This window comes from Xiphophorus couchianus, chromosome 23 (assembly GCF_001444195.1).
Source record: "Xiphophorus couchianus chromosome 23, X_couchianus-1.0, whole genome shotgun sequence".
In the NCBI taxonomy this organism is placed as follows: Eukaryota; Metazoa; Chordata; class Actinopteri; order Cyprinodontiformes; family Poeciliidae; genus Xiphophorus; species Xiphophorus couchianus.
In genome coordinates this window covers 27160172-27187482 of record NC_040250.1, presented here as the reverse complement: position 1 = coordinate 27187482, position 27311 = coordinate 27160172, and the positions used below count along the sequence as shown (strand labels likewise).

At 41.4% G+C, this 27311-nt stretch overlaps 3 protein-coding genes across 8 annotated transcripts; all 3 read right to left on the bottom strand.

The window, feature by feature from the left end:
- Positions 1–647: 647 nt before the first annotated feature.
- Positions 648–10443, bottom strand: irf2b (interferon regulatory factor 2b). Of its 4 annotated transcripts, none has more exons than XM_028008975.1 (10): positions 10192–10316; positions 8655–8885; positions 8470–8562; positions 8293–8392; positions 6804–6980; positions 6662–6708; positions 4804–4924; positions 4556–4708; positions 3939–3976; positions 648–2078 (listed from the first exon to the last, which is right to left on the bottom strand). In XM_028008975.1, exons 2-10 carry the CDS (start codon positions 8655–8657, stop codon positions 1812–1814), a joined length of 999 nt encoding a protein of 332 aa, XP_027864776.1. In that variant the 5' UTR covers positions 8658–8885; positions 10192–10316; the 3' UTR covers positions 648–1811. The 4 variants fall into 4 exon arrangements, with proteins under 4 accessions (XP_027864776.1, XP_027864775.1, XP_027864774.1 ...); XM_028008974.1 differs by having other exon boundaries at positions 10088–10195; XM_028008973.1 differs by lacking the exon at positions 8655–8885 and having other exon boundaries at positions 10192–10443.
- A 4018-nt stretch (positions 10444–14461) lies between these two features.
- Positions 14462–20441, bottom strand: casp3b (caspase 3, apoptosis-related cysteine peptidase b). Of its 2 annotated transcripts, none has more exons than XM_028009479.1 (7): positions 20316–20441; positions 18627–18689; positions 18173–18333; positions 17343–17471; positions 15263–15438; positions 15004–15118; positions 14462–14914 (listed from the first exon to the last, which is right to left on the bottom strand). In XM_028009479.1, the coding sequence occupies exons 2-7, from the start codon at positions 18683–18685 to the stop codon at positions 14682–14684; spliced, it is 873 nt and encodes a 290-aa protein (XP_027865280.1). In that variant the 5' UTR covers positions 18686–18689; positions 20316–20441; the 3' UTR covers positions 14462–14681. The 2 variants fall into 2 exon arrangements, with proteins under 2 accessions (XP_027865280.1, XP_027865282.1); XM_028009481.1 differs by having other exon boundaries at positions 18173–18330.
- A 146-nt stretch (positions 20442–20587) lies between these two features.
- Positions 20588–26997, bottom strand: cenpu (centromere protein U). Of its 2 annotated transcripts, XM_028009477.1 has the most exons (14): positions 26865–26996; positions 25726–25774; positions 25565–25634; positions 25243–25447; positions 25016–25162; positions 23831–23903; positions 23278–23361; positions 23126–23198; positions 22927–23038; positions 22758–22836; positions 21657–21704; positions 21480–21541; positions 21180–21336; positions 20588–20769 (listed from the first exon to the last, which is right to left on the bottom strand). In XM_028009477.1, exons 1-14 carry the CDS (start codon positions 26951–26953, stop codon positions 20665–20667), a joined length of 1353 nt encoding a protein of 450 aa, XP_027865278.1. In that variant the 5' UTR covers positions 26954–26996; the 3' UTR covers positions 20588–20664. The 2 variants fall into 2 exon arrangements, with proteins under 2 accessions (XP_027865278.1, XP_027865279.1); XM_028009478.1 differs by lacking the exon at positions 25016–25162 and having other exon boundaries at positions 26865–26997.
- Positions 26998–27311: the final 314 nt, after the last annotated feature.

Below are 27311 nucleotides of genomic sequence, written 5' to 3'. Positions count from 1 at the left end.
TTCCGTCATGGAGTAATAATAATAATAAAAAAGGCACAAGTATGAAAAGATTTTTGCAGTAAAGCAAGCAACAACCCCCTTTAATCCAGTGAGTCTTTATATTAAAAAAAAAAAAAAAAAAAAAAAATCACCATGACGACTGAGTGAATCCAGTGTTACACTCTGGAGGGAGGGGGTTTGGTTCCCACAGTGACTCCACCGTCTTCCTGTTAGCTGCACTTTAGCCTGCTAGCTGTTAGCAACCCTTAATAATGGATCCTGTTTCCTCATAGCAGGGGCCGATGGCTCCTGAGCACTTACTTCCCGGCACTTTGTCAGTGCAGCTCAGTGTTTCTGTGCAGGGCAAATGGGAGACCTGTGCACTCAAGTTAAACTGCCCCTCCCGGGGCGTGCCGTGGTGGCGTAGGGCGTGGTGCAACCCGTGTTTGGAGGCCTTGAGTCCTCGACGCGGCCGTCGCGGGTTTGACTCCCGGACCCGACGACATTTGCCGCATGTCTTCCCCCCTCTCCTTCCCTGTTTCCTGTCAGCCTGCTGTCATATAAGGGACACTAGAGCCCACAAAAGACCCCCTGGAGGGGTAAAAAAAAAAAAAAAGAACTGCCCCTCCCCCCAATGGTGCTTTAAAAATAGAATAAAATCAAAGAAATAAAATCATATGCATATCTTATTTATAAAAAGGCACAAGAGCGACTTTCCGAGGTGTAGAGTTTGCCGCTAGCAGGCTAAAGCACAGCTAGCTTCAAGTAAGCATGGGCCGGTAACCGGTGTCGAGTTTTCATTTCAAAGTTTGATAACTTAAATTTCATTTTTTTCATTATGTTCCGTCTTATTTCCCATCAGAAACAAACTTCTTGGTGCTTGAAGTAAAATGGTTTAGATAATATTGAACATAACTCATGTTTTTTTTTCCCCATTTTGTCAAAATTTTAGGAATTCATTGTATCAGGATTAAGAATCTCATACAGGCCCATGCCTAGTTTGAATCCGGCCACATCAAAAGGCACATATCAGCAAGTAAAGCTTTGCTCCCCGTTTCTCTCAGACTCACAAACACACACCCATACACACACACACGCACGCCAACCAGTGGGCTGCCTGTAAGGTGCTAAAGCAATCAAAAACCCACATACAAAAGAGTTATGTACATTGTGGACACCAGGAGGGCGGTGTTAGTCCCCCTGCTGTAGTAATGGTGAGTCCTGAGGAGACAGATCCACACGGCCTGCTGTCCACTGTGGGGCCAGTGATTGAGAGTATAAATAGATGATAATTAATCTGCTGACCTGAACTGATTGGGATGGCGATGCCACATACCGGTTCCGTGTGTCTCCAGCAAAGCATTTAACTTGGTAGTTAGGTGCTTGCGTTGGTTAAACGTGGCGATGAGGAACATGATTGCAAACAGGCTGCATTTACTACATTTAGCTTGTCAAAACTAACGGACTGAATTAAACTAATCTTTGGTAAGCCAAACTCTTAAAAACGCTGAGAACCTCTCACTACTAAAAAGGCGTGTGAAGCTACTTAAGCCGCACATAAATGTTCCACCGGTGGCACACGGAGGGCGTCGGTATGGTCCTCCTGTCCCCACTCAGGTGGAAGTGGTCTGCAGATCGTAAACCCGGCCGCCACGCTGACGGTCAAATGCTCACCGCTTGGCGGACCGGTACATCCAGCTGAGTGTCAGTCGGTCAAAAGGGAAAACTAAGAGAACTGAAAATCCACACAGGTGTTTTAGGCTCCGACGTAGCCCACATGTTCTCCGGAAGCGACTGTTCTTCCCCCTAGCCTCTTCATCCGAGGTCAGGGGTCAGGAGGAAGTGACGTCCGAGGTTTTCCTAATGACGCTTGCACGCACCTCGTGAGCGTGGCTGCTCGACGGCGGTGTGTGAGAGTTTTGGCCGCAGGCCGGCGTCCAGCTGTCGATGTGGTAGCTGATGAGGGGCGTGGGGTCCTTCAGGCTGGTGACCCGGAAGTTGGGTTTGCTCGGGTTGACGAACGAAGCCATGCCGGGGAGAGAGCACGGCGGGATTCTGAGGACCGACGGGTATTCCCGCTTCCACGTCGGACCGAGAGCCTGTCGGTGGGAATAAGAAGAAGGAACATTTAAAAAGTTATGTACATATTGTGGACAATTTCTGATGCAAACTGTTGTGAACCTGGGGCTGAGCTGCATAGCAACGTGTTCATAACCCTTGGACTTTCTCACATTTTGTCATGTATTGTACGGAGACTTTACGGGAAGGAATAAAAAGTCGTCCATTATTGTGAAGTGGCACCGTAACGTGGTTTTCAAAGTTTATTTTATAAATGAAATGTATTCTACTGTGGGAATAGAGTGTTCATGGTCCAACTTTGCTCCCATGATTATCATTTTGCGCACAAAAGTTAGATTTGGTCTCATTTGAACTGAAGCAAGGGAGCATCAATCACAGCTTTCAAACCTGACCTGCCCTTTCCAACTTTGGCCGATACCAATTTTTTTTTGTCTGAAACTTTGCTAAATATAGCGACAAGTTGCTAAGTTAGGGTGAGGTGACTATTGTTAACCGGGCACGTGCAGGCCTGACCTGGTGGGCGGGTCAGCTCTCTCTCACAGCAGAACAAAAGGAGACAGTGGCTGATTTTCAGACCTTTTGTAGACAGATAAGATCAGTAGATAAGATCAGTTTCTCATGTAAGATAATTAAAGTGTAAATAACCTCCCCAGGGAGAGCATTACTTCGCCCCTGACAAATTTTGAAAAGTCCCAGCGAAGGGGGTGGATGTCTGCTGTAAGTTTGGACTGAATCTTTCTCTGTGAGTTAGTCTGTCACGATAAGCAACAGATCAAATAATCACATGATCAATTAAAATGAGATTGATCATTTTTCTCGTGGGCAACAATGGTCAAAGAGATGCTCCCCTTTAAAATTGTTGAAAAGCCGCCATTTTGAGAAACATTTGGTGGTTTGCATTACCTGGCCCGTTTATCTGTTTTCCCTGTCAAAGCTGAATGATATCTTTTGAAAAATCTTGAAAAAACTTTTGGTAACAGAAACTTCATAATCCATTTTAATTATTGTTCTGGTTATTTTGGATGTTTAAGCTGTTTACCAGATCCAGTGTTAAAGGTTTCTTTAGAAATTAAAGTTGTTTGATCTCTCAGAGGTTGTACTTGCATTAATATAAATCCATTGCTGTAGAAGTTCAGCATGGTATCAAAAATGACTACATTGTTGTTTATCGCAAAATGTGTTATTGTGACAGGCCCATCTGTGAGACGATAAAACCTTGGGATACATTACTGTGATGAATTTTAGCTTGCTGTATTAAAGTAAAGAGGGCTAAGTACACTTTTTAGATTATTTCCTCATAAAGTGCCACCTTGTTTTGTTCCACTGAAATAAGAATGTGCTGAAACATAGTGCAGGAAAGTCCAAGGTGTGGTAATATTATTACACCAAACATAAAGCAGCTAAACGGTCCTTGTGTGTGTGTGACTCAGTGTAAATATTTAGTTGTCAGTAGTGTGTGCAAAATTAGCTAAAACATCATCTCCTCTTTTAGTGCACATGAATTCCTGTGTTGTGGCTCAGGACAGGACAGCTTGTTAGCATGTGGTGACAGACAAAAGGACAAGCAGAGATCAAACTGTTAATGTTTGACTGCAGTGGTTCCTGACAGAGCCCTCCCTTTTCTCACTCTTTTGCAACCTTACAGGAAGGAACACACACACACACCTAACTGAACACGTAATAATAAAACAACGCTTTGAGCCTCTGAGATGCACCACAAACTCTCGTCACAGTCAGGGCCAAGGCTCCAAAACTTTATGATGCGCACACACACCCTGTTTGAGCAGGTAAAAACCTGTTTCTCTGAAAACTGGTCCAGCTGCTGATTCATTCAGCGCTCTTTGGTGTGTGTGTGTGTGTGTGTTAAGTGTGAGACCCACCTCTTTGTTGTCTTCTGTGTCGCTCTCTGTGTCGCTGCCTGCAGTCGGAGGAGACAGGAAAACGGAGGTAAAACCACACATGCAGGCCTGACAATTACCCCCCTCCCCAACACACACAAGCGCACACACTGTTGCTCCTGCTACACTCAACTCTGAATGTTAGCTATGCAAACAAACACACAAGCAAGCAGAGCTGATACCCAAAGATCAAGCTGGGCCTGAATGACGGGTCACGAACACATGAGATAAACCGGCTAGTAGCTAGAAGACAGGAGCAGTTACCTGCTTTTAGGTAAGCAGAGATAAAAAAAAAAAATTTAAAAAAAGCTACCAAAATGTTCTGGCAGGTGTTGGGTTGATAAAGAGGTCTATCCCTCTGTTTTCACCCACCCAGCTGGTTTGGACAGACTGGGGGGTTTTTTTATTGCTCAGGCAGAACATAAACAGCCGATCAGATAGAGTTGAGGAAAGCCAATCCGCTGTATTGAAACCACAATGATGTAAAAGAGGTTCCCATGTGGTCAGGAGCCTGTAGGTGCATTATTTGGGCTTTTTTTTTTTTGTTCCTCGTAACATGCTGCGGTTAAGAGGATGTGTGTGTGTGTGTGGTGTCTCACCGCAGCATGAAGATACAGGAGAGATCTGCAGAGGGTACGAGTGGGAGGAGCTAACGGTCTGCTCCTCGTTCTCGGTGGTCACCTCGATGGTCTGGCACACGTCCGGCAGCTGCTCGCACTGGATCAGGTGGTCCCCACCCAGACTGGGGAGCGCTGCGGGTCACACACACACAACACACAGAGCGTGAACACGAGGGAATCCGGCGCACTCCTGGGGCGCAGGGCAACACAAAACACAACGGCAGTACCTGATCCGCTGTTGGTCACTGTGAGGTCCCGGGCCTCTACTTTGAGCGCGAGCTGCTTGGAACAGTCGACGGGTCCGGGCTGGACTTCAGAAAAAGTCGTGTTTGGAGACAGAGCGGCTCCCTGAGGGGCAAAGGAAGAGGAGAGGTTGGATGTAGCTAAACATAACTGAAAATGCAGTATATAAAGATTAGGGATGCACTGATCCACTTTTATCTGACACAGATACCGGTGTAAATAACTCCAGGTTAAGCTCCTTATTTGTTGTGCTCCTTTTTAGGGCCTATCGCCTTTATTTTGTTAGTTGACTTCCAGTTTTTGAATTTAATGCTTTTATTTTGATGAGAGAACTTCCACTGTTTATGTTGTGCAGCGGCAGCTTGGCAACAGAAAGAAGGGAAGATGAGTTGGAACAGTGTTATAAATGTATCTTGTTATTAGCTGCCCCCTTAACAGAGGCACAAGGTGCGTTTGTTTTGTAAGCAGGATATTTCTAATATTGATCAAGTGGAATTGTGATCTTTGGTTTATTGTAATCAAATACGGTATGGCTTTTTTAATCAGTTGATGTTGTTAGTAGGGAACGTTGTTTTTAGTTTTCAGACATTATGGTTGTAAGAGCATCTTATACTTTTGTGTTTGTGCAACAACTCTACGGTGAAACTTATGGTTTACTTCAATAAACCTGGCCGTTCATCAGTAAAGCCAAAACCCTTCATTTGGGGGCTCTGCCTCAACCGATATCTGAGGTTTAGCGTCGGCTGATACCGATCCAACATAGAAAAACAGTGCTGAATTGACTAAAAACTGATTCTTGTTTGTTTTTTTAAATGCAGACATAAATGCATTAAATTATAAATGTAACCCTAACTCTGTACCTGTACAGCCCATTTAAATACACCAACAGCTTCACAAACATGTAAAAAAAAAACAACACAATTTTCATTTTGCAATTAGGAGTACAACAACTAATGCAACACAAATGTCAGGAATCGGCCAGAAAATTGCGATCGGTGCACTCCTAATATCTAGGCCTGACACAAGAAGCACCAAATCAATTAATTGCGTGATAAATGAAAACTGGCTCAGTAATTTCCATTTCCATGATTTCTCGTTTCTCTCTTTTTCAACCAAAAACTGGATGACAAAAGTCTTCAGTCAGTTGCTTTGATCTCAACCAGGCATTTTTATGAAGGACAACTTTGCTTACAGAGACTAAATAATTCATTTTATTTGGTGTTTTTGTTTTGTTGATATGTTCCTGCTCCAATGCAAGACGGTGCTTATCTTTGAGAATGTGTTCTGCAGTCAGCCTATGACATAAAATGTAAATAGAAAAGTGAAGTTATATAAAAGTGAAGTTTGTTTTGAGCCGGTACTGTGCTGCAGGCTGTAATATTCTCCGACTGGAGCGATGAACACGGACGACTTCCAGACACCTCTCCAGTGACTCCACTCAACACCTTTTGAGTCCTGCATCTGCAGGAGAAACAGCTGGATTTCTGCACCTCCAGCTGGGAGCTACAACAAAGCAGGCATGCCTCGACCATCACCCACCCAGACAGAGCAGTCGATCCCTCCCACTGTGAGCCTCTCTCTTATCTGATCCAACACAGATGCAATTCTGCATTATGTGGGAACAGGAAGGAGACCTGATTGTTCCAACTCAGCCGTTCCCTCCCTCCACCTTCATCTCTCCCACTTCACTCTGACCTGACGAAGCTTTCTAGAAGTGTGGGGGTGGCCACAGGTAAGGCATTTCGGCAATGCCGCCAAACTGGACTGTGAAGACCGGGTTTTTATCAGGCCTGGGTTAAAGTTTACATAGAGCGTGGATGGAAAACCCAGAGGTTTTCCTACCTCTTTGCTTCCCTTGGACTTTCCCTCCTTGTCGGCCTTCTTCTTTCCTACGAGGAGACACGGATCGGAGGGAGGATTCAGAAAACGTGTTTTGAGTCAAATCCAGGAGTAAAACAGCAGAGGAGGAACGAGCGCAGCTCACCTTTCTTCAAGCTCCTCTCTGTGGACGAGAGCATCTTGTACACTCTGAAGGCGTTGGTTCCTTTCTTGATACTTTTGTCCTTCACCTCCTCGATGTCAGGCAGGCTGTTCATAGCGCAGCGGAAGTTAGCCTTCCAGGTCTTTGGGTCGGGCCGGTCCACGCCGGGCTGGTATTTACCTGCAGAAGAACATGAAGAGAAATGTACAGAAGTGCATCCTTTTCTCTTTAAAAAGAGAAAAGGATGTAACTACAGCATTACGGGTTCAGAATGCTTTGAATACTTTTCATAGAATTATGAAATTTGTCATATTATTACGTTAAAACCAGAGGTACATATATTCAGCGGGATTTTATGTGATGGACGAGGACAGAACTTGTCAAATTGGAAGAAGAAAAAAAAATACACGATTCCCAGCATTTTTTGTTTACCGAAATAAACCTGAAAAGTGTGGCGTGGATGTGTATTCAGAACTTCTGATTTAATAGTGCGAAGAAAAGCATCAGAGCCACAGTATTTCATTGAGTGCATAGGGTGTTGCACTGTCTATTTCTGTTATATTTAAATAAAACACACTGGGTTGGACTTTAGAAAAGGTTAGTAACCCAGGGCTGCAATTTTTTGGCCACAAATTTTAATTTTTTTTTATAATGAATGCATGTTTTGCAAAGATTCTACTTTATTTAACAATCATACTCCTATATGAGGTGAGCTGTAATGTTTTTAGGATTTTTATAATACTCATGTATTTGAAAATGAAGTGAAAATATTTTTATTTTTTTATTTGGAAACAGAATGGAGAAACTGGCCAAGTGACGTGTTACACCTACCATCACCAGCTGGTATCGTCAGTCCATATCCGGTTTATGGATAGGACCAACTTAATTTATTGTAATTTGCATTAATGAAACAACTTTTCTTTAGTGAATAGGACATCAAAACGGTTTCTGGGCCACGGAACCAAATATCTGTACATCTGGCCCTGAACACACAATGATGCTTGAGATTATAATTTGACAAATTCTGAAAAGTTTCAAGGGTTAGAAATATTTCTGCAAGGTGCTGTATGGTTATTTTGTATTCAAAAAGAATGTGAAGAGAACCTTGTTCATTTGTGGCATTTAAATGTAAAACCTCAGTTCATGTTTCAAAATATATAGTCTGGAAGCAAAGATCCATTTTTTTCTCTATTCCTTGCTTATTCAGACCCAGAAAGCACTGAAAATTCTATTCTATTCTTTTCAGGACCGAGTAGGAAACCCATTTCACTCTTACGAAACTACAGCCTGAAGGAGGCACCTCCCTCCACAGTTTGGAGTCCAAAACTGATTGGCTTTTACTTAGTTTTTTTTTTCTTCTTCTTTCTAAACCAATAAACATTGCCTAACCATAAAGTTTCTCAGATTTGTGACAGAAAACTAAAAGCGCTGTTTGGTCAGACAAACTGAAAGCCACAGGAAAGGAGAAGCAGTGAGAGTGTGCTCCAGCTACCAGTGTGTATGGCCCATCGCATGAAGAGCGGCGCGTCTTTCTCCAGGTCCCAGCCGTGACGCGCCGCATGCATCCATGGGATCTGGAAGATTCTCTTTTCCTAAAAATCAACGCGGCCTGTCAGCATCGTACTTCACAGAATGAGTCGACGTCAGGATATTAAAAACACCAACTCACTTTGTTGACCCATTTCAGTCCTGGGATCTGACAAGAGTTGATCTGTTCCTCCAGCCACGGCCGCATCCTCATCCTTTCTACAGGCATGGTGACCTAAGAGACACAAACAATCACAGGTGTTAACAGGCGGCAGCTGGAACTGACCGAAATCTAAATTATTCTTCTCAAATAATAAGACAGCGTACCATGATTATTACTGGGGGTGCACCAATCAAATCAGGCAGAGATTATAAATCAGCCAATCGTCCTTTAAGTAGCTCTAAATGCCTGCTTAAGTATGTAAACGAGGGTAATCTTGCAATCCTGTCATTTCCTGTTTGATCCAAAGCTATAAATTATATCAAAAAGCCTGGAACACTTTTTGTTTTCCCCCCATCAAATATTGGAACTGGTCACAATCAGAGCTGGCTGCTCACCTAAAAGAAAACCACAAATCAATAACGGCCAGAAAAATCCTCATCAGTGCATTTCAAATGACCGACTCACAACAATAGGTTTTATTTCTAACGGCAGACTAAACACAGGGACGAATAAAAACATATTTCTGTTTCATTCAGTTTGGAAATGAGAGATGCCATTAAATAAAGAAATACAACTTTACTCAGGTTTAAACTTTTGCTAAAGAAAATCTGGTCCTAGAAAAAAAACAAAAAAAAAACACTTGGAACTATTACAACAGGAAGCTGGACAAAAATTCAAGCGGCAATCCAACAAATGCAGAATGTTTCCTTAAACAAACAAAACAAAAAAACAGAGGAGGAAAATTTCCCCCAGCCTGAAGCTCATGTTGGTTCGTGGCATGATCAAAGTCCAGCAGGCCCCGTTGATCCCAGCTGCACATTAATGTGGCCCTTCTGGTAACAGACAGTTCCCTAAAAGGTCAAACCAGGTAACATGGCACAACACCAGGCTGTTTTAACCAGCAGCAGGCCTGGAACATCTAGCTGAGTCCCTCTCTCTGTTTGTGTGTGTGTGTGTGTGTTACTCTGATCCTTATTGGTTTTAACACTTACAATTATTGTGCATCACTTTTCTTTCTGATCAAACATGTGAGACGCACTTCTAAAAACTCTCAGATGTTTTAGTAAAATTTTAACTCTGCTGAAACGACCTTTGTTCCACTGGCTTGCAAATGTGGCTGAAACGCACCATCAGGTTCTACACTCTCCTCCCAGGCAATGTATAAAATACAATAATACAGTGAAAATATAACAACCTATCAACATAACGAAGCAAAATTCAACATGGCACTCTCATAAGTAGCGCTATTACTATTCAGAAGTAATTTTTATTTCTCACAACTCAAACTCTGTGGAAAAAAAAAAACACAATTAGATAAAGGAAAACTGACAAAATAACAAGGAGAAGATTTAAGTCATAATGTGTTCAAAATTACAGCACACAATAGCTTTCCGAGCGCTAACTCTGCGGCTGTGGACACGTTTATTGAAGTAAAGTTGAATTTAGCAGCGGAGGTCAGGTCAAAAGTTTACCGCGCTCTGTTTGTCTACTGCCTGCCAGCGAGCTGACCCAAAAACAACGAAGCCAAAAGTGAAAATAAATCCAGTACCTCGCCGGCGAACGAAGACCAAAAAACTACAGGGGTACTTTCACTTACAGAGCGAGCTAAGGAGCTGTCATGTCGTCCCGTAGGAAGCCGCTGCGTGTGACCGTGTGTACGCAGCCCAACGGCTTTTAATATGCGGAAATAAAAACTGTTACCGTCTCAGTTTGGACGGCCTGTGGCTCCTCAGCGCCGCTGTCGGAGAATAACACGCTGGGCTCGAGGTGGACAACGTAGCAGCTTCGAGGCTTTAAAATGCACATAGAAAAAAAAATAGAAAAAAAGAAAGAAAGATGGTGTCGGTGGCTTATTTCTGTTTCTGCATTCAGACCGAAAGCAAAACAACGACTGCTTCGGGAAGTCAGGGCGCGTGCTGGAAATCCCCCTGCAAGCTCTCGTGCTCTCGCTTTAGCGGAGTCGCGGAAGATCCTTTGCGCGCTCCCCAGAAGCACACGAAGAAGGCTCACTCCGACTTATATTTCCGCCGTTGTTGTCGAAGTCGAAAATAGCTTCACGTGAACATTTGTACTTTGTTTAAAGGGCTCTTACATGTTTCAAGAGTAAATTGTCAAAAATACTAGCACAAGAAATATTTTACTTTAATAAAAAAAATACACATGTATTTATTTCGACTGGCTTAGCCATCATCAAATGCATAGACGATCTTTGAACTGGATTTCATTTTCGCTTCCTCAATTCTCCCTCCTCCCACAAGCTCCCACCGCAGCCCTTTTTTTTTTTTTAACGCGCCCGGTGCCAGAAACGAAACTAGAAACTTCTCACAACCGTGCATATACGTTTGTGCAAGGCCAAGCAGCTGCAGCAGTTATTGAGAAAATGCATTTTCGTTTTATTTTCCAGAGTGCGCAACTGAAAATGATCTGTGGTTGCTGCTGTTGGAAAGGGCCAAAACCATACCAGAAGGTTTCATGCATCTTTCTTAACCGAAACCAAATGTAGATGAAGCATACAGAAAAATTAATCTGTTAAAAAAAATAATAACATTAAGGTACACATAAAACATAATAATAATAATTTAAAAACAAAAGACATGGGTATAAAATAAATGCATAAAATAAAAAGTGAATGTTTAGATTTCAATTTTAAATGTCTTAAATGTTGTCGAGCAGTTTATGCAAACATTGAAACATTACAAAAGCAGATTTGCAAAATTCCTAAATAAATATAAAACATTTAGATTTACTGATGAAGCTGTTAGCATCCCTGATAAAAATACATCTAAAATAGCTTCGTATTTTATTCCAGTAGTCTTACACAAATATTGCTCCCTAATATATTAGGAGATTCTAACAACAATCTGATCAGTATCCCTCTCATCAACAGCTTATACATGCAGGACGGTATTTGTTTACCCATGACATTTCACAAAGTTGGAGAACATACAGAGATATTCATTGTCATTCCTTTTTGCATATTTAGATCCTGGATCCTCTTTTATGCTCTCCTCTCTTCAGTTTACACCAAAAAATTTTGATTTAGGTTTAAGGACTGAGATTGCTACTGAAGAAAGACCATGTTGTATGATGAACCATTTTAATCCTGATTTGGCTTATGGATCATCACCTTGTTGAAACACATTTTTGGTTTTTAAACAAAGAAGCAGGCCCTGAGCACCACAGGTCCTCTACTCTACTTACTAGCGTTTCCTTTTTTTGTTGTTGTTGTTGTTTTTCCATTTTTATCTTCTTTTTAATGCCAAAACCGATTTCCACAGGAAAGTTCAATTACAATCTCGCCAGGTGAAAATGTAACTGAAGTCCAAGCAGATTTTGAGTAAACTCTTGGGAATTTTTATGTGGATTGTAGATGATACACATCATTTCTGTTTACACTATAGAGAAAACAACATGATGCATTGAGGAACAGAAAATCACTGTGTCGAGAAGTGTCAGGTACCAACTCTGTGTTGCTTTACCCCTTCAGTTCGCCACAGGCAGAGATTATCTGTTTGTGCCAAGCGTGTTCTGCAGGCGATACTCGGGTGCGGCAAACAGACGGGCACAATTTAAACATCAACAGGGAAAGTTTGGTCATACAAGCCGCGCAGGATTTAGGAGAGGAGGGGAGCCAAGTTATTTACAGTATTTGGCAGCTGCAGAATTTTACAGGGCGTGTTGATGTGTGCGAAGAGGATTCTGAAAGTATACAAAAAAAACGTCTTTTGAGGGTTACATTTAACAACAGGTTGAGTTCCCGAAACAAGTGAAGGTCCGCTCTAAAACTTCCAATAGCTTCCTCTAGTGGCTGCAGGCTCGCATTGGTTATTCATTTATTTATTTACGATTTCTCCTGGAATGCAAATTACACTCATCTTGTTAATCACATTTCATGCATGTATTAACAAGTACAGAGCAGTGGTGTAAAAAAAAAAAAGAAAAAAAAGTGGGGTATGACCTATCCATGGGGGCGCTGTGTGAGAAGGGGCGCCAGAACGATGATGGCGGAAAGGGCGTTTTTAGTCAAGAACGAGCTGGCGCGCTATGTATTTATTTATTTCTTCATTTGATGCGTGTTGTTGTCTGGCAACAAGGAGTTAAAGATGGAGAGGCTGAAAACAACAAAAAAAGGATAAAGATGTTGTGGGGATGTAAAAAGATTTTCAAAGTGGTAGACGGACAGCAGGTAAGTTACATCAGTCTATCAAGAGGTGGCTTCCAAATATTCATGTTACCTTAAGTTACTAGGAAAATGACATGACGTCTTCCAACGGTGTTCTGTGGTTATGTAACGTGTTCATACACCTCAGAAAGTATCTAGCTGCGCCCGTACAGTGCTAATTCACATACGGATACTTCCCAACAAGAACTACGTGGGTTTGGATACAGACAGCCAAGCAGTCTAAGACTATACCATATAGCTCTGTGAATTGTTTTTATCTAGTACCCCAGACAAAAACAGCAACAACAAATAAAGAAACATTTTCCCACAAAGTGTTTCTTGTAATGTGGGTCTCAGAACACGTTACAGCGTCCTCTGGTTCAGAAACACAGCAAGTACAGAAAAACTAGCTAACAACGTTAGTTGATTCACTGATTATCTTAAATGATCCACCTCGTTCTTACAGGGAGTTGCAAGATCTCCTCAACAATGGAAAAAAGTATTCATTTGATTAAAGTGAAAGGCAGTTGATACACCATGCTACATGCTAATGGAGTCATATTTCTGGAACAACTCAGAGCTGAAATATTTGCTATCAGAACAAGTCTGTTCCAGGAAGACAAACAGGGTAAGTGCAACAGCTGGAGTTCTCAGAAACTGTGTTCCGGGACGCAGCAGGTCCTGACAGGTTTTGGGGGAAAACTAGATGCTTCTGAAATGTGCTATGAGCTAACTTATTAGGAATTGTGTTTATGCAATTGGGAGTTGAAAGTAAATTCCTGTAGTGAGATTTGTGCTGCACTTATTCAAAGGACAACTATCTGATTTAGACATGATGGAATAACCTCTGCTCTCTAAACATCTCAAGAAAAACAGTTGCCTATGACTCCATCCAACAGTATTTATCTAATAATATAGAGTTTAAGGGATATTCTTTCTGTTTATAACAGTGTTACAATCAGTAGTAGGATTATTAAGTGGCTGTTTCTATCGTTCTAATAATACTGTCTGAAAAAGAAAAAAGCTGAAGTAGAGAGAACATTAATCCTAACAGTCAGAGTGAAATTGTAATCAAAGCAGGATGAATGTGTCTTTAAGGACCTGGAACGTCGCGGTAGGCTGTAATAAACCTCATTGGAAACCATAACAAGTTCATCCTGGAGGCCTGGGCTGCTAAAGCCCATAACCGTCTCCCTCTTGTGTTCAGTAATCAAAGTGAAAGCAATTCTACAATAATTTGGAGAAAACAAACACATTTTAATGACAAAGATAACCCGAGTAAAAACAAAATACAGGTATTCAAATTCTTTTATTTATTAAGAGGGGGAAAAAAACCACAATGACCAAACTCTGTGTGATAGATGTGGAAAACGTTATTGCGCCCCAACTTCAGGACCTGAACGTACAACATCATTTTCCTCATTGTCCTGCTACATAATAGCGTCCGTAAGAACTGATGGTCAGACAATCTCCTTCAGGATGTTTTGGTAGAGAGCAAAAATTCAGGATTCGGCGTGCCGTGGTGGCGTAGCGGTTAGCGCGACCCGTATTTGGAGGCCTTGAGTCCTCGACGCGGCCGTTGCAGGTTCGACTCCCGGACCCGACGACATTTGCCGCATGTCTTCCCCCCTCTCCTTTCCCGTTTCCTGTCAGCCTACTATCATTTAAGGGACACTAGAGCCCACAAAAGACCCCTGGAGGGGTAAAAAAATAAAATAAAATTAATCAGGATTCTATCAAATTCTGGAAGTTGTCCTGGTTCTGAAGAAGCAAAACTGCCCTGTACCGTCACACACTGCTAGTCTGATGTTCTTTTGCTGTGTTCGTTTTACCCCTGATGGTGAACCGCCTCTGAACAATAGGCCTAATAGTTTATAAAAAAAAAATACATTGTTGGTGTGATTTTTCTGAAATCTGAAAACAACAGTTTCCTTAACAAGAACATAGTCTAATTCTGTTTCTACTCTAAATAAAATAATAAATGCTTTGAAATTACTTTCTGAATCCCAAAGGTGAACACTTTATGAACTCATTTAGTAGAGAAGTAAAAGTCTTTGGTCAGCATTGACACAATGCAGGGGATTTGCTTTTTTCCACTAAATCCAGGCAAGTTGGAAGAAGATTCAAAGTGGAACGCCACCTTGTGGTTGACTCGCGTCATGATCTGCATCAGCTCCAGCTGGCCACTGAACTTAGCCAGATTTTCACAAGGTGACTGTATGAACCAGGAGCCGTTACTGGTGCTTCTCCAGGAGTAAAAGCCTGCCAGGTGGAGCGACGAGTTAGAGAGGAGATTCAGGAAAGAACAAACCAGATGAAAGTTGAAGAGAAATCCAACCAGAGTAAGTTACCTGGAGCAGTAGAGTACGCGTACATAAAGTCTGCCTCCACGGGAATCTTCGCAGACGTTTCGTCTACTGCAGCATCCGTCTCTACGCCATGGTCAAACTCTGAACCTCTGCACGCCTGGGACGCGAAGAACGACGAGGTGACATAAAGAGGGAGATGAAAAACAAACCAATTCACTCGATTCCCCCTCCACACACCCAACGATCACACCCAGAAAGCTTAGAATGAAGCGGCATTTTCAGCTAATGAACTGTAGCTGACCTGTATGAAGAAGAGCTTTGGTTTCCCCACCAGACTCATGCAACGACGTCCTTTAATGCATGCGATCAGCGTTTCAAGCTTTTCGAACCGATCCGTGCCGTAAATCAGCTCCTGGTCTCCGTGGCTGAGCAGCACACACACAAACGAAGCGTTCTGGCTGTGGTCCTCCTTCGCCACCGCACACAGAGCGACACAAGCCCTTACACCAGGGCATTTCTGGATATTTGTGAACCAAATGATATTAATAATATAATTTACAAGCCACACCTCTGTTGATTGTTACAAATTCATCTGTGTGAAGGTCTGGTAAAATGAGAGTTTGAGCTTCTTCCTACCACCGACTATAGTTAGCGTTGATCGTAGCACGGGCCACATTTTGGCGTTGCTGGCAGGATGAGGTGGCCTGGCTATACCAGTAAGGTGGAGTTATGCTGCTAGTCAATAGACTAACAGCATAACAATAGACTAATAGCAAACTATTCTTGTTCTGCCATTTTAGTTCTTTGTCAGTGCATCAGTGTTGTTGTTATGGCATTAGCATGAACTATTGACAGCGTCTGACAGAAGTTTAACACTTATCAGTGTGTTTAAGACTGTATTTCTTTAAGTTATGGTAGAATGAAGAGCAACTAAACCTTCTAGAAGTTTGCAACAGATCTGCTTATGGTGTAGAGTCAATATTTACAGTGTTTATTAGTCAGTAATTCACTCCAACGTGGTGGATATCAACTTATGAATCAAATTCAGACTGATGGTTACCCATCCTGATCATGACTGATCATTTGCTTCAAAGTCTCCTAGAGACCTGCCTCTTTTTCCTCTGGACAAAAACAGTTTTCCTTTCTGTTTTTGTTATTATTTACAATGTACAGTACCCACAGTATCGTTTCTGGATTTAAAAACCTTGAAATCCTTACCAGTGCCCCACATTCTTGTAATTCTGTCCAACATAAATTTGATATCACTTCTCAGAGCTTGTAGGTATTCAACTAAGAATCTAAGGACAGTTTCTGTCATCTGTCACACTGATTACATGCAGAAGAACACTGTAGAGGATTCTTCTTATGGTCATATTTTGTGCTGTTGTATTGATATATTCTGTTCTGTTGTTTCCAACATGTAAAGTACTGAACAAAATTAAACATCTGCATCAGACAACATATGGCTACTGATAATAGAAATTGGTGCTTGAAATTGATAATTAACGCTTAAGCTGTGCTTGTAAAAAAATCTCACACTTCGAAGTCAGCCAGCAGCTCCATGTGGTGCATAAGGTTCTCTTTTTTCCCACTTGACCGCCCCAACATGTCTGTGCATGCCACTGCCCCCCCTGTTTTTTAAAACCTGACCTCAGGTTCCCAGTGGGGTTGAGATCTGGGAGGTCAAGAATGTCTGCGTTCTGCTCTTTGAGTCACTCTGCTGTCATTCTTAACTTGTGACACGGTGCTTCATCACCACTGTTCTTCACCAAAGTGCTCCAGGGATTGTGGGTGAAGCTGATCATGGGGGCTGTTCTGATCCAGCTCCTTGTTCAGAACCCTACACACTGATCGATGAGAGATTTACCAGAATAAACAACATTGCAGCAGTTTTATAAGTCATCCAGAACATTAGTCTGTCATGTTTGCCGTAGGGAGAAGTAGCTTCTTTGTGGCTGTTTTTGTAACAAGGCCACAGTTCAAAATGTTCCCACTAACTCAGCACCGACCTGTGATGCAGAGTTGACAAAACTCGGCACCACAGGTGGTAAAACGATGCTGTAGTACAGACCTCAGAGTCCAAGGAGGACTAAACAATGTCAAAGCACTTTCATATCTCTTAAAAAGCAATCACTAGCGTAAACTCTAAAAAGTTTAGCAACCTCTGGGACAGACGGTCTGATAATGAATCACCTAAATTTGAGAATGACCAGGTAAGACTCAGTTGAACATGTAGGACACTTTGGTCAGACAGCACAAAACGTCTGAGCCACAAGAGTATACCCCGATGAAAACACTTCCTCTTGTGAGGTACGAGGACGGTGCCGGAGTCTCAGTGATTTAAACGAATCCGAGTTGATCCGTTGAGGTGCTGTAGTTACCTGTATCCATCTGTTTTATCATGTTATCCATGGTCTGGTCATTCAACAATCTGATCTTGTAACCCAGTTTAGTGAATGTCTTAGCAACATTAGCAGCATCAACATCGGTTCCATTTCGGACGTCCATTCCTGAAGGAAGACAGAGAGGAAAATCTGCTTAGCAACTGGATGGTAGCTCGATGAAGCCAGTGTGAGATCTGTGGCCTGGATTTCCTGACCGATGAAATCTAACATTTTAAAAATCGCAGAATTTCCAAACACACCACAACAGGGTGAGTTCACACACACACACATCGCGTTTTAATGGATTGAAGGCTTCTTTTGTTAGAGCAAAGGATGAAAAAAAATAAATTAATTAATGAATCCAAGCAAGAGTAAATATCTATGAAAATAAAATAAGATTACATTTTTAACACATCTTTAACTACTTTTTCCATCTTCTTCCAAGAAAGCAGATTTTTTTCAAAGTGAACATCTTAAAGAGAAGTTGTTCTTTAGTCATATTTCTGGCTCGATTCATACGTTAAATGAATCGGACTGGTAAATCGGATCCCTTTGTCTTCCTGGTTCGACTCCCGGACCCGACGATATTTGCCGCATGTCTTCCCCCATTTCCTGTCAGCCTACTGTCATATAAGGGACACTAGAGCCCACAAAAGACCCCCTGGAGGGGTTATTAAAAAAAAAGAAATATAGCTCAATATTTTTGTTTTTGGGATTCAATCCAACCAAAATAAAAAATAAAAATTAAGGTAAAATCTGATTACTTAAGAAATAGTATCCTTTTTAGTGACAAACGTGTTCTATAGCACGTTGATGTGAAATCTTACCAGTTTTTTTGTGGAAGTTCTTGTTGTTGATAATGAGGCAGATTCCCATGCAGGGGTAGTCCGTTCGGTAGCAGTAAAGGTCAGAGGGAGTACCTTGACCCCCTGAGCTGTTCTTCACCTTCTCATCATCGTCATCATCAGCTGGTGGAGCTTTGCTGCTGCTGCACACATGGGAACACACAGAGACTCCTGAGGCTATTTCACTCAAACCAGAAGTACTTGTTCATCACCTAAACACTGAGTAATAATTATATGACAAAAGTCGAAATGGCTTTCAACCTAATTTAACATGTGAACAGAAGCTGGATGTAACAGGTTCAGTCGAAACTTGGTTTCTGTGGAAAGGAAGAGGAACTTTCTTGTTTGGCAAGCCACTAGCAGCAGTTTACGTTCATAAAGGGGAGAGAGGCCTGGAAAAAAAACAACAAAAACCAAACAAAGAAACAGTCGCTACCTTTTGAGAGAGTCCACAGTGTCTTCAGCCCGATCTTTGTCTTTGCCATTCTCTGCCATGTTCCTACAGACATTAGCAGATAAAAACAGCAAAGCAGAAGTCAGAGCAGAAGATAAGGGACAACAGTCTTATTTCCTGCTGAGAAGCAGCGTCTTTCAAAATCACTCGAGTCGAACTATCTTGGAAACGGAGAAAATTCCTCTTGTAGCTTTTGAAGCAGAATGTTCCAGACAAACTTCACTGGGTTTCATCTGACAGAGCAGCACAAAGTAAAGGACCATTATATTACACATAGCGGAAACAAGTTTAACATAAATCTGGTGCAAATAATATTTCATTAATTATTTAATGAACTAATACAATGAACATTTAAAACAGATTAGTAATATCCACTATGTGTGTATTCCCTTTCGCTTTGAAACACCTTAATAAAACCCCAGAGTAGCTACCGGTTTAATATCTAAAGGTCAAAGTCCATCTGTGTGTGTTACACTATTGTAAATGCAGCCAGCAAGTCCTCAAGATTACTGCTAGACACACGTGGACTTTAAGACCTCTAACAACATACTCTTGTGTTAGAATGGTCTAGTCAAAGCTCAGATCTAGTAGAGACAAGACTTGAAAAATACTGTTCACAGAAGTTCTCCATCCAGTTTAAACTTGAGAGAAATAAACAAAAACAAAAAAAGGAGAAGAAGACGCTACTAGAAGTATACCCCAGAAAACTTTAGACGTAAATGTTCTTACAGCAAAAAGGTGCTTTTACAAAAGACCGACTTGGGAGGGGTCCGAATACAAGCTCATGCCACACTTTTCAGATGTTTTCCATGCCAACAATGTGTTTGAAAACTGTATCTTTCTCATTCTGCTTCACAATTAGACCCTATTTTGTGTTTGTCAGTCATCTAAAAAGAATAAAGTTTGTGTTTGTAGGGAAGCAAACAGGAAGATGTTAACTGACAGCTTTTGAGCCTCTTTTTGCCTTTAACCTGCTTAGATCAGCGTCACACCGTGTTCAAATGTGTCTGTACAGAGTTGAACATGGATCACTCAGCCAGGTATGCGGAGTGATCTGTAAAAGATAACTACCTAATTGGGTTTTTTTTTTTTACGTCACTCGGTGTTTTTGTATGAACCTGACTCACTGACGTGACAAGGGATTTCCTTCTGTAATCCGCAGATCAGCTGCAAAATATCAGTTCAGGAACATTGAGCTTTAAAACCAGACACAAGGCTACAGAAACAGTGTAGTTCCTCCGTCGGGCTGTCCGCTGTATTCCGGCCCAAAGCAGAATTTTATCACACATTTGTTTAGCTCAGACTTGGCATATCGAATGTGTTGATCTGAATTTCATTAAGGCTCAAAACCAAAGTACTATTTAAACACTAGCCATTTACAGCTCTATATAAACAGCTTAAGTAAAAGACGAAAATGAAAATAAGTTACCCAACAGGTATGAATCACTTTATAGCTGCGTAATCACGTCCGACTCAGTTTACAGTAAACGATTGTATAAGACATGGGGAATCATTAACATGACTATATTTGGGCGTCATACTGGTACAAGCTAAAACAAATAAGGAATTAACAGGTCATTGTTAATTCCTCGCGAGGACCCGGTCACATATTACAAGAAGTCTTTACCGTGAACAGCAGCAACAAACTCACTATAGTCACCATGAACCTACCTTTTGTAGAGACGTGTGGTAGAAATGCTTAACAAAATGTGTGTGAACTTCAAGACATTGTAGGGTCTTTGTATCCCTCGAGCGTATAAACCTGACACTTTCAGCCAATCAGAGACGCTGTATCAGTTGTAGGCGGATCAGTAAAAACGAAGGACCGGCAGCCGGAAGCTGGTTGGCTGAGAACCTTGATTTAACAGAGTAGTTTCAAGTAATTTTACCTCTACATACTTATATTACAACCAATATGATTAATGATACTAAATCCACAGAAACATATTGAAAAGCCGCATTTATTGAATATGTTCATCTTACATTACAGTTACATACACAAATGCTAAGGAAAATCTCGTTATTTTTGAGCCATCTTCTTAGCCTGGACTTCTCTGGGAGGATGAACTGGTCTTTGAATGAGCTTTGTTTCCAACAACAGAGCCGGTAAACTGGATGCTCCAAACTGCAACAAAAGACATAAAATGTCACCGTCACTTATGCTTCAGATATGAACATGCATTATGAGATAAATGGCAACTAAACATAAAATTGTTCCTTCTGATGGACATAAAAATCTAGCGAATGCTCCGCTTTTTGGTAACCGGCCTTAATGAGTAAAAACGCCCTCTATTTTTAAAAAAAATATTATTACAGAAGTATAATCCAAAACTGAATGTTTCAGTAGGACAAGGGTGAAAAAGAAAACAAAGAAAAGATGCATTATAGATGCATACTAAACATTTCAGAGTGAGAATACGACACTGTCCTGACAGCTGACGTCTTCACCACAGGTAAAAATGTGGCGGTCACCGTTTTCTCAGAAAGTATCTATAAATCTCGCCGTCTATCATCAGCATCCCGCTGTGTTTCTACCGTCTCTTTCTCAGCGGGGTGCTTGCGTCGGTGGGCCAGGTAACGCGCGGTCAGCTCCCTGACGTCGTGGAGGAACGCCCGGCCTCTTCTGAGATCGTCCAGTCTCTGCTGGAGCTCCGCTTTCTCCTTCTCCAGGAGCCACAGCTGCCTCTCCGCCCTGCATGACCAAACCCCGACAAGAGGAATTCACAAACTCTAACACTGTGCATAACGTCCCTTCAAAAATGACACACGGGGAAAACATCGGATTATTACAAGTTTGTGGAAAAGGGGCCACAAGTTGTTTTCATTTTTCCTCACCTCATTAGCTCGTTTTTGGCGTCCAACAGTCTCTGAGTCTTCCTTCGAATCAAAGAGCCCACCTGCCCAAACAGAAATCGCAGAGAGCCAATCAGCTTGTCACCAGCGAGCCTGCCTCTAGATGCTAGCCACTAGCCAGAGCTGCTGGACTTCACACTGGAGAAGCATGAATGTTACCTTTATGTTCTCTCTTTTCAAAGACCTGAAGTCCTTCAGAGATGAGATCTGAGGAAGAAAAGAAACTCAAAGAATGCATCTGATATTTAAAAAAAAAACAAAGTCACATTTTCAGATTTATTGGGCAGATTTAGATTCATTTTAGCATCTGAGTACAGCTTTGCAGATGTGTTTTTAAAAAACTAAGAGCATGTTAAATTCTGACTATGACAAGCTAATATGAGTGTACGTCTCCACTGATTCAGTTATACTTCCCATAATCCTGTGCTGCATCAGCACCACTGTCATATAACCAAAGCTCCAGAGACAAACAGCAATAACATAAAAATAAATATCGGTTCACTAAATTACAGTATTTGTAATTTAAAAAAAATTACAAATACTGTATGATACCAACGGAACAACGATACATCGTACATGTCTACTTATGGCATTCTGGTCACCCAGAGTAAACTTTAGTGTTGCCATGGAGAGGGTTGCTAGGCTTCCTACCAGAACCACCTTGAATAAGCAATAGAAAGTGACAGTCATTGTCACGAATAATTTTGCTGGACGATAAATTGTCCCAGAAATGATTGGGATAAACGATAAAATTATAATTTTGAGACCATTTTCAGCTAATATCTTGATAACTGCATAAGAATGAAAGTACACCACGGTATGTCACGATTACACACGTTGCTGAATGAATGTTGCCTTTATGTTACAACGTGATAACATTGTCGTTTTGACACCATTTTCAACTAATCTGCTGATGGTGGCAGATTAATGCAAGCTCGCCTGCTCAAACACTAAGAAACTTTAACTTTGTGTAGAGCACTCCCATCTGCAACTGGAAGACATTTTAAATATCCAAAATATAAAAAGACAAACAACCAAAAACAATAAATAAGAACCACACACAACCAAGACCATGAAAAAAATCGATTATGTCTCTAAACAAAATTGCCCTACAAAAAAAATAATCGTCACAGTGGAAAATTATGAGCTCATTTTAACTTATTCGATTAATTGTGACATCGGGTTTAGTCTCGATTCGTTTTCAGACTGCGTGGCGAAGTGTTTGAGCGTGTAACAGAGAAGCGGTGTTGCCGGGCGAACCTGTTCCTCTAGCTGAGCCTCCACGTTGCTGGCGAAGCAGCCGACGGACTCTCTGACTGCCGCCGACTCCACCGTCTCCCTGGAAACGAGCGCACAAAAGAAGCGAAAGTGGCTTTTGACGCAAAGTGAAAGAGTTGGTTTGCAGGATGCTCCATGTGGGCGATTTTACCCGTACTGCTGGCAGAAATCCAGCACGGCATCCAGAACCACCTCTAACTGGGATGCTCCCCGGCCGGCGCGCTTCTTCTGCCCAACGCCGCCGTCGGCTTTAGCAACTTTAGCTGCAAATGTTCACATCTAGAGCTCAATACAAGCACATTGGAGCTTGGAAACATTTTTGTTTTTACTTGAAAATCTTCAACATATACTCTTATCTGATGAGGACTTTCTTCCCAAATGGAGGCATTTAGTCAGGTGTTTAGTCATCATTGGAGTCGGAGTCTGGAAAATGACAAACAGAAAATGGAAACGGTCATACGAACGTCAAGCTGCTGCTTTCAGGCAGAACATGGGTTCATACCCAAACGCTGCCTTCATCGTCTTCCTCGTCGGACGAAGGGAGCTTCCTGGGGTTCCTCCGGGCTCCATCCGAGTCAGGCTCCTCCTGTAGAGAGAGAGACAAAAAAAAAAAAGTTGTGTGAACAGCATTTTTTCTCCAGACTCTGTCATTTTTAATGCACCAACACAAAACCTCTGTAGAAATGTGGAGAGGTTCTGTGTTTGTCAGGGTTTTCCCCCTGTGCATCATAAGCCTGGCGGGCCACCAGGCTTTATTTGTACCCCCCCACCAGGCTGAGCATTGCTTATTTTTTAAAAGTCTTTTTAAAATGTTAGCATTTGTTAAGGCTTTATAGTTGCTGTTCAGGTATTAATCTTCCAATCTTTCAATAACATACAATTATCAAGTGATATTTTGAAATTTCCTGTCAACTTTAAACGGTTTATTTAACTCAAAAACACAACAGGCCACTGGATGAATGGGCCCAACCACCGGGCTTAGCAAGTTTTCTGGGGGGAAACCTTGTATGTACGTTAAAAACCTGCTTTCAATATCGTCTTCTAACAATCTTTACCTCAGACTCTGAAGTCTTCTCATCAGCTGATTCGCTCGCCGTCTCGCCCTCCAGCTGCTGCCTCTGTGCCGGTCTGGAAGGGAAACTGAAATAAAATGCAGAAACACCTACAAAAAATTGCCATATCATCAAAACATTTTTTTTATATCATTCATTTCAGAGAGTGAAACTCATATTATATATATTCATTACTTCAGTACTTGGTTGGACATCCAAGTACTGAGAGAATAGAAATTGCCATTTTTTTCCCCGAGAAATCTGACATTTCTGTGTAAAGAAATGTCAGATGTATTTTTTTAAAGTTGAGCTTATGTAATATTCAAATTTTCTGAGACACACAATTTTGGGTTTTTATTACATGTAAGCTATAAACATCAAAATTATAAGAAATAAAAGCTTAAAGGGGCAGTGTTATTTGTTTTCCAGGCACAGAGCGCCATTTTTAGCATACACAGGTAATTATGTTACCAGCAGTTATAAAAATGCTATATATGTATATATGACTTCAGAAATTTGACTTTCTGATTTAGAACCTTGACATTGGGCCTCTGTCTCTTCTGAAACTCCGCCTTCAGGAAGTCATCACAGTATGGCTCCTCTATTAACCCTTTAACAATGTTTTTACCAGCGTTGCACTGAGAAGCAGCTCATTAAAAAAACCCAGCAAATGCTCAGTTCCACCAGGTGTTTGCTATTTGCTGTTGGCTAGTCTGAAGGAGCTGAATGGGGGCGTCACAGGCGAGAGCTATTCTGTACGGTTGAAGCTTGGTAGCTTGAAAACTGCCCCTAAGCTTCGTAACTCGTTTTGCACAGCTGAATGGTTGCCATGGAGATTAATGGATTTCTCAAACATGGATGAAAGAATCAAGGCAACACTCCAGCTATGTTCCTGATGAGGGAATAACATTATAACATGATGTAAAGCTCAAAAAAGTCAATTTTACACGATAATGCCCCTTTAAAATATTTCAATCCACCTGTTATGAATCTATATGATACAATTTACATTATAAAATGGGTGACAAAAAAAAATAAAACAAAACTTTTCACCCAATATTATATTTTTTTCAGTTGTCTGAAGTACTGACTGCCTCTTTAAAAAATGGAGCAAATTTGTTTTTGTTACATTTTTCCTCCTGTTATCATGATGAACTCTGAGCAGCGTCTCTCCGTTAGCGCGCTGACCTTCCAGCAGCCGTCCTTCCCGGGGCCTTCCTCATCCCGACAGGCTTCTTCCCACTCAGACGCCGGCTGATCGTCGCCGTGGCCCGGGTAGTTTTGGACCTGTGCGCTGTCTCGTCCGGTTGCCTTTCTGCTGCTCGGTTTTGATGCCTGATTGTTGGCCGATGAGCAACGGATCTGAACTGTTGCCGAAATGATGTGGAATACAGGAACAAAGCGCTGAACTTTACCTGGCTCTTCCCTTCCCTCCTCTATCTGTCCTGCTCTTCTTCTTCCTCTCCTCTTCCTCGCCTCCTCCTGAGCCTTTTCTCTTCGCTGCAGCTCCCTGCTTTTTGACAGGAGCAATCTTCCCTCTCTGTCCTCGGTTTTTGTCCAACTGTCCCTCCTCCTGGACATCCAAGTGCTCCTCCAAGGCAGTGCTGTGAAGAGGGTTGCCTAGGGAACAGATCCAATAAAGGTTTGGCTTTCAATAGGTAAAGGAAACTAATTTAACACACGAATTTGGGAAAATGGGTTGAATTTGTTGGTGCAGTAACACGGGGAGACACTCACTATCGTTCTGCTCCAGTCCTTTTAAGAAGCTGACTTGGTCCATAGCAGACAGACTGGTAGACTGCTCCATCTATTTAGGACGTAAACGACAGGTTTACAGTGCAGGACTTACTGATTTTTCAGCACAGAGTCGATAAGACAGCGTTTAGAGACAAACTCACCTGGTTCTTGTGCACCTGGCCCGGAGGCACTTTGGTCCCTCGGCCCTTTCTGATGGCGCGGGGATGAGAAAACAGAGACGGGCCTTTATTTTACAGCTTAAATAATCTGCCGTGATATATATTTATTTCTTAAGGTTACAGAGTGCTTCATATTTACTTGTTGCGCCAATGAAATGGACACGTTTCCAAGTCAAACACCAAAGAATCTGATTTTTTCTAATCATTAAATGTAGCAAAACAGAGTTATCATTTTTCACTTCAAACACCAATTGAAAGTATCTTCGTAGAGCCATTTATAAAAAATAAAATCAGCAAATACCTGAAGACATGCTTAGGTTTATCATCTAATTTCTTAATTTTCTGTTGGACTGTAACCTATTGAAAAAGTTTCAGCAAAATCAATGAAATGCAAATAGAAATGAAGGAATTTTAAAACAGGCCTATGAAACCTAAGACATTTTTGGAGGAAAATAAATTGTGTTTCCAGTGATGCCTTAAAAGTGAAAATAATAATAATAATAAATGATAGAAAAGGCAGCTGCTTTCAGTTTTAAAAGGTCATCAACCGAAAAAATGTCTGTTTCTCTGATTTATATGGATCTGAGCTCCATTTTATCATCTCTAGGTTAATTTTAAGTGACCTGGACTGGATTACTAAGACGCCATTTTAGAGCAGCGTTGTTGTGAAATATTTTGTTACCCATATTAGTTATGATAAATAGACATTTAAAAGCAAAATATTTTCACTTTTTTAAATCCTAACTTCCAGACCAAGGAGCTGGTTGGAGACTGATGGCCTTTTCTTTAACCGCTTGTGATTTAGAGCGCCCTCTAACGGTGTTACTAGATATTGAAATTTCAGCCTACTAAATAAATGTGACTCCGTACTGGGTAGAATAACCCAATTCAGCTTTAACTACTCGAAACACTTAAGTTACATATTACATGCCAACCTTAATGTCGTGACGTTCTGTAACAAAACGTATTCAAAACTGTTATAAGCGAAAACAGAGCATTATTTTTCTATTAACGGCTTCACTATTTTTTATTACTGAGCTTTCGAACAACAAAATGTGGATATATTATGACATAAAACAAAAAAACCAAACTGCTTAGACGGGTTAGTGTAATTTCCTCACCTCATTTTCCTCAGTGTTTTGTTGACACCGTTAGCTCGACCTGAAACAGCTGCTTCCCGCAAAACAGTTCGAGTTCCGGACGGAACCATTCCGCAAACACCGAGGGGGTGACAGAAATATTTGAAAGGTGTGGAAGAGAGGGGAACTCTTGAAATTCAAGGTTTAAATAAAGCAGCAGCATATATTTTAAAAACTAATGTGCAGTCAAACCTTAAAAGATGTTTTGGAAACAGGAGTGATTTAGGAAATTCCTTAAAATATAGGAGTCTATCGCTCGAAATGTGAATATGGAATGGTCTAGTCCTACGGAAAGCGGGAGGTCATCTTGCCTTTCATCGCCATTTCAGAGCAGTGCACTAGAACCATTGCGTGTGGTGATATTTTTGTTGAAATCTTTTAAAATCTAATTCTTCATAATTTTATTGGATCTAATCTGTAAACATTACA

Coding starts and splice junctions, on each gene's coding strand:
- irf2b (XM_028008973.1), bottom strand. CDS start 10,296: ATGTGCATTTTAAAGCCTCGAAGCTGCTACGTTGTCCACCTCGAGCCC. Junction 8,393..8,469: donor GACTGAAATGGGTCAACAAA/GTGAGTTGGTGT, acceptor GTTGATTTTTAG/GAAAAGAGAATCTTCCAGAT. Junction 6,709..6,803: donor AGAGAGGAGCTTGAAGAAAG/GTGAGCTGCGCT, acceptor GTCTCCTCGTAG/GAAAGAAGAAGGCCGACAAG.
- casp3b (XM_028009479.1), bottom strand. CDS start 18,685: ATGGCAGAGAATGGCAAAGACAAAGATCGGGCTGAAGACACTGTGGAC. Junction 18,334..18,626: donor ACTGTGGACTCTCTCAAAAG/GTAGCGACTGTT, acceptor CCATGTGTGCAG/CAGCAGCAAAGCTCCACCAG. Junction 14,915..15,003: donor CGCGTACTCTACTGCTCCAG/GTAACTTACTCT, acceptor TCCACCTGGCAG/GCTTTTACTCCTGGAGAAGC.
- cenpu (XM_028009477.1), bottom strand. CDS start 26,953: ATGGTTCCGTCCGGAACTCGAACTGTTTTGCGGGAAGCAGCTGTTTCA. Junction 25,448..25,564: donor AGGACTGGAGCAGAACGATA/GTGAGTGTCTCC, acceptor TCTGTTCCCTAG/GCAACCCTCTTCACAGCACT. Junction 20,770..21,179: donor ACCCCGCTGAGAAAGAGACG/GTAGAAACACAG, acceptor CTTTTGTTGCAG/TTTGGAGCATCCAGTTTACC.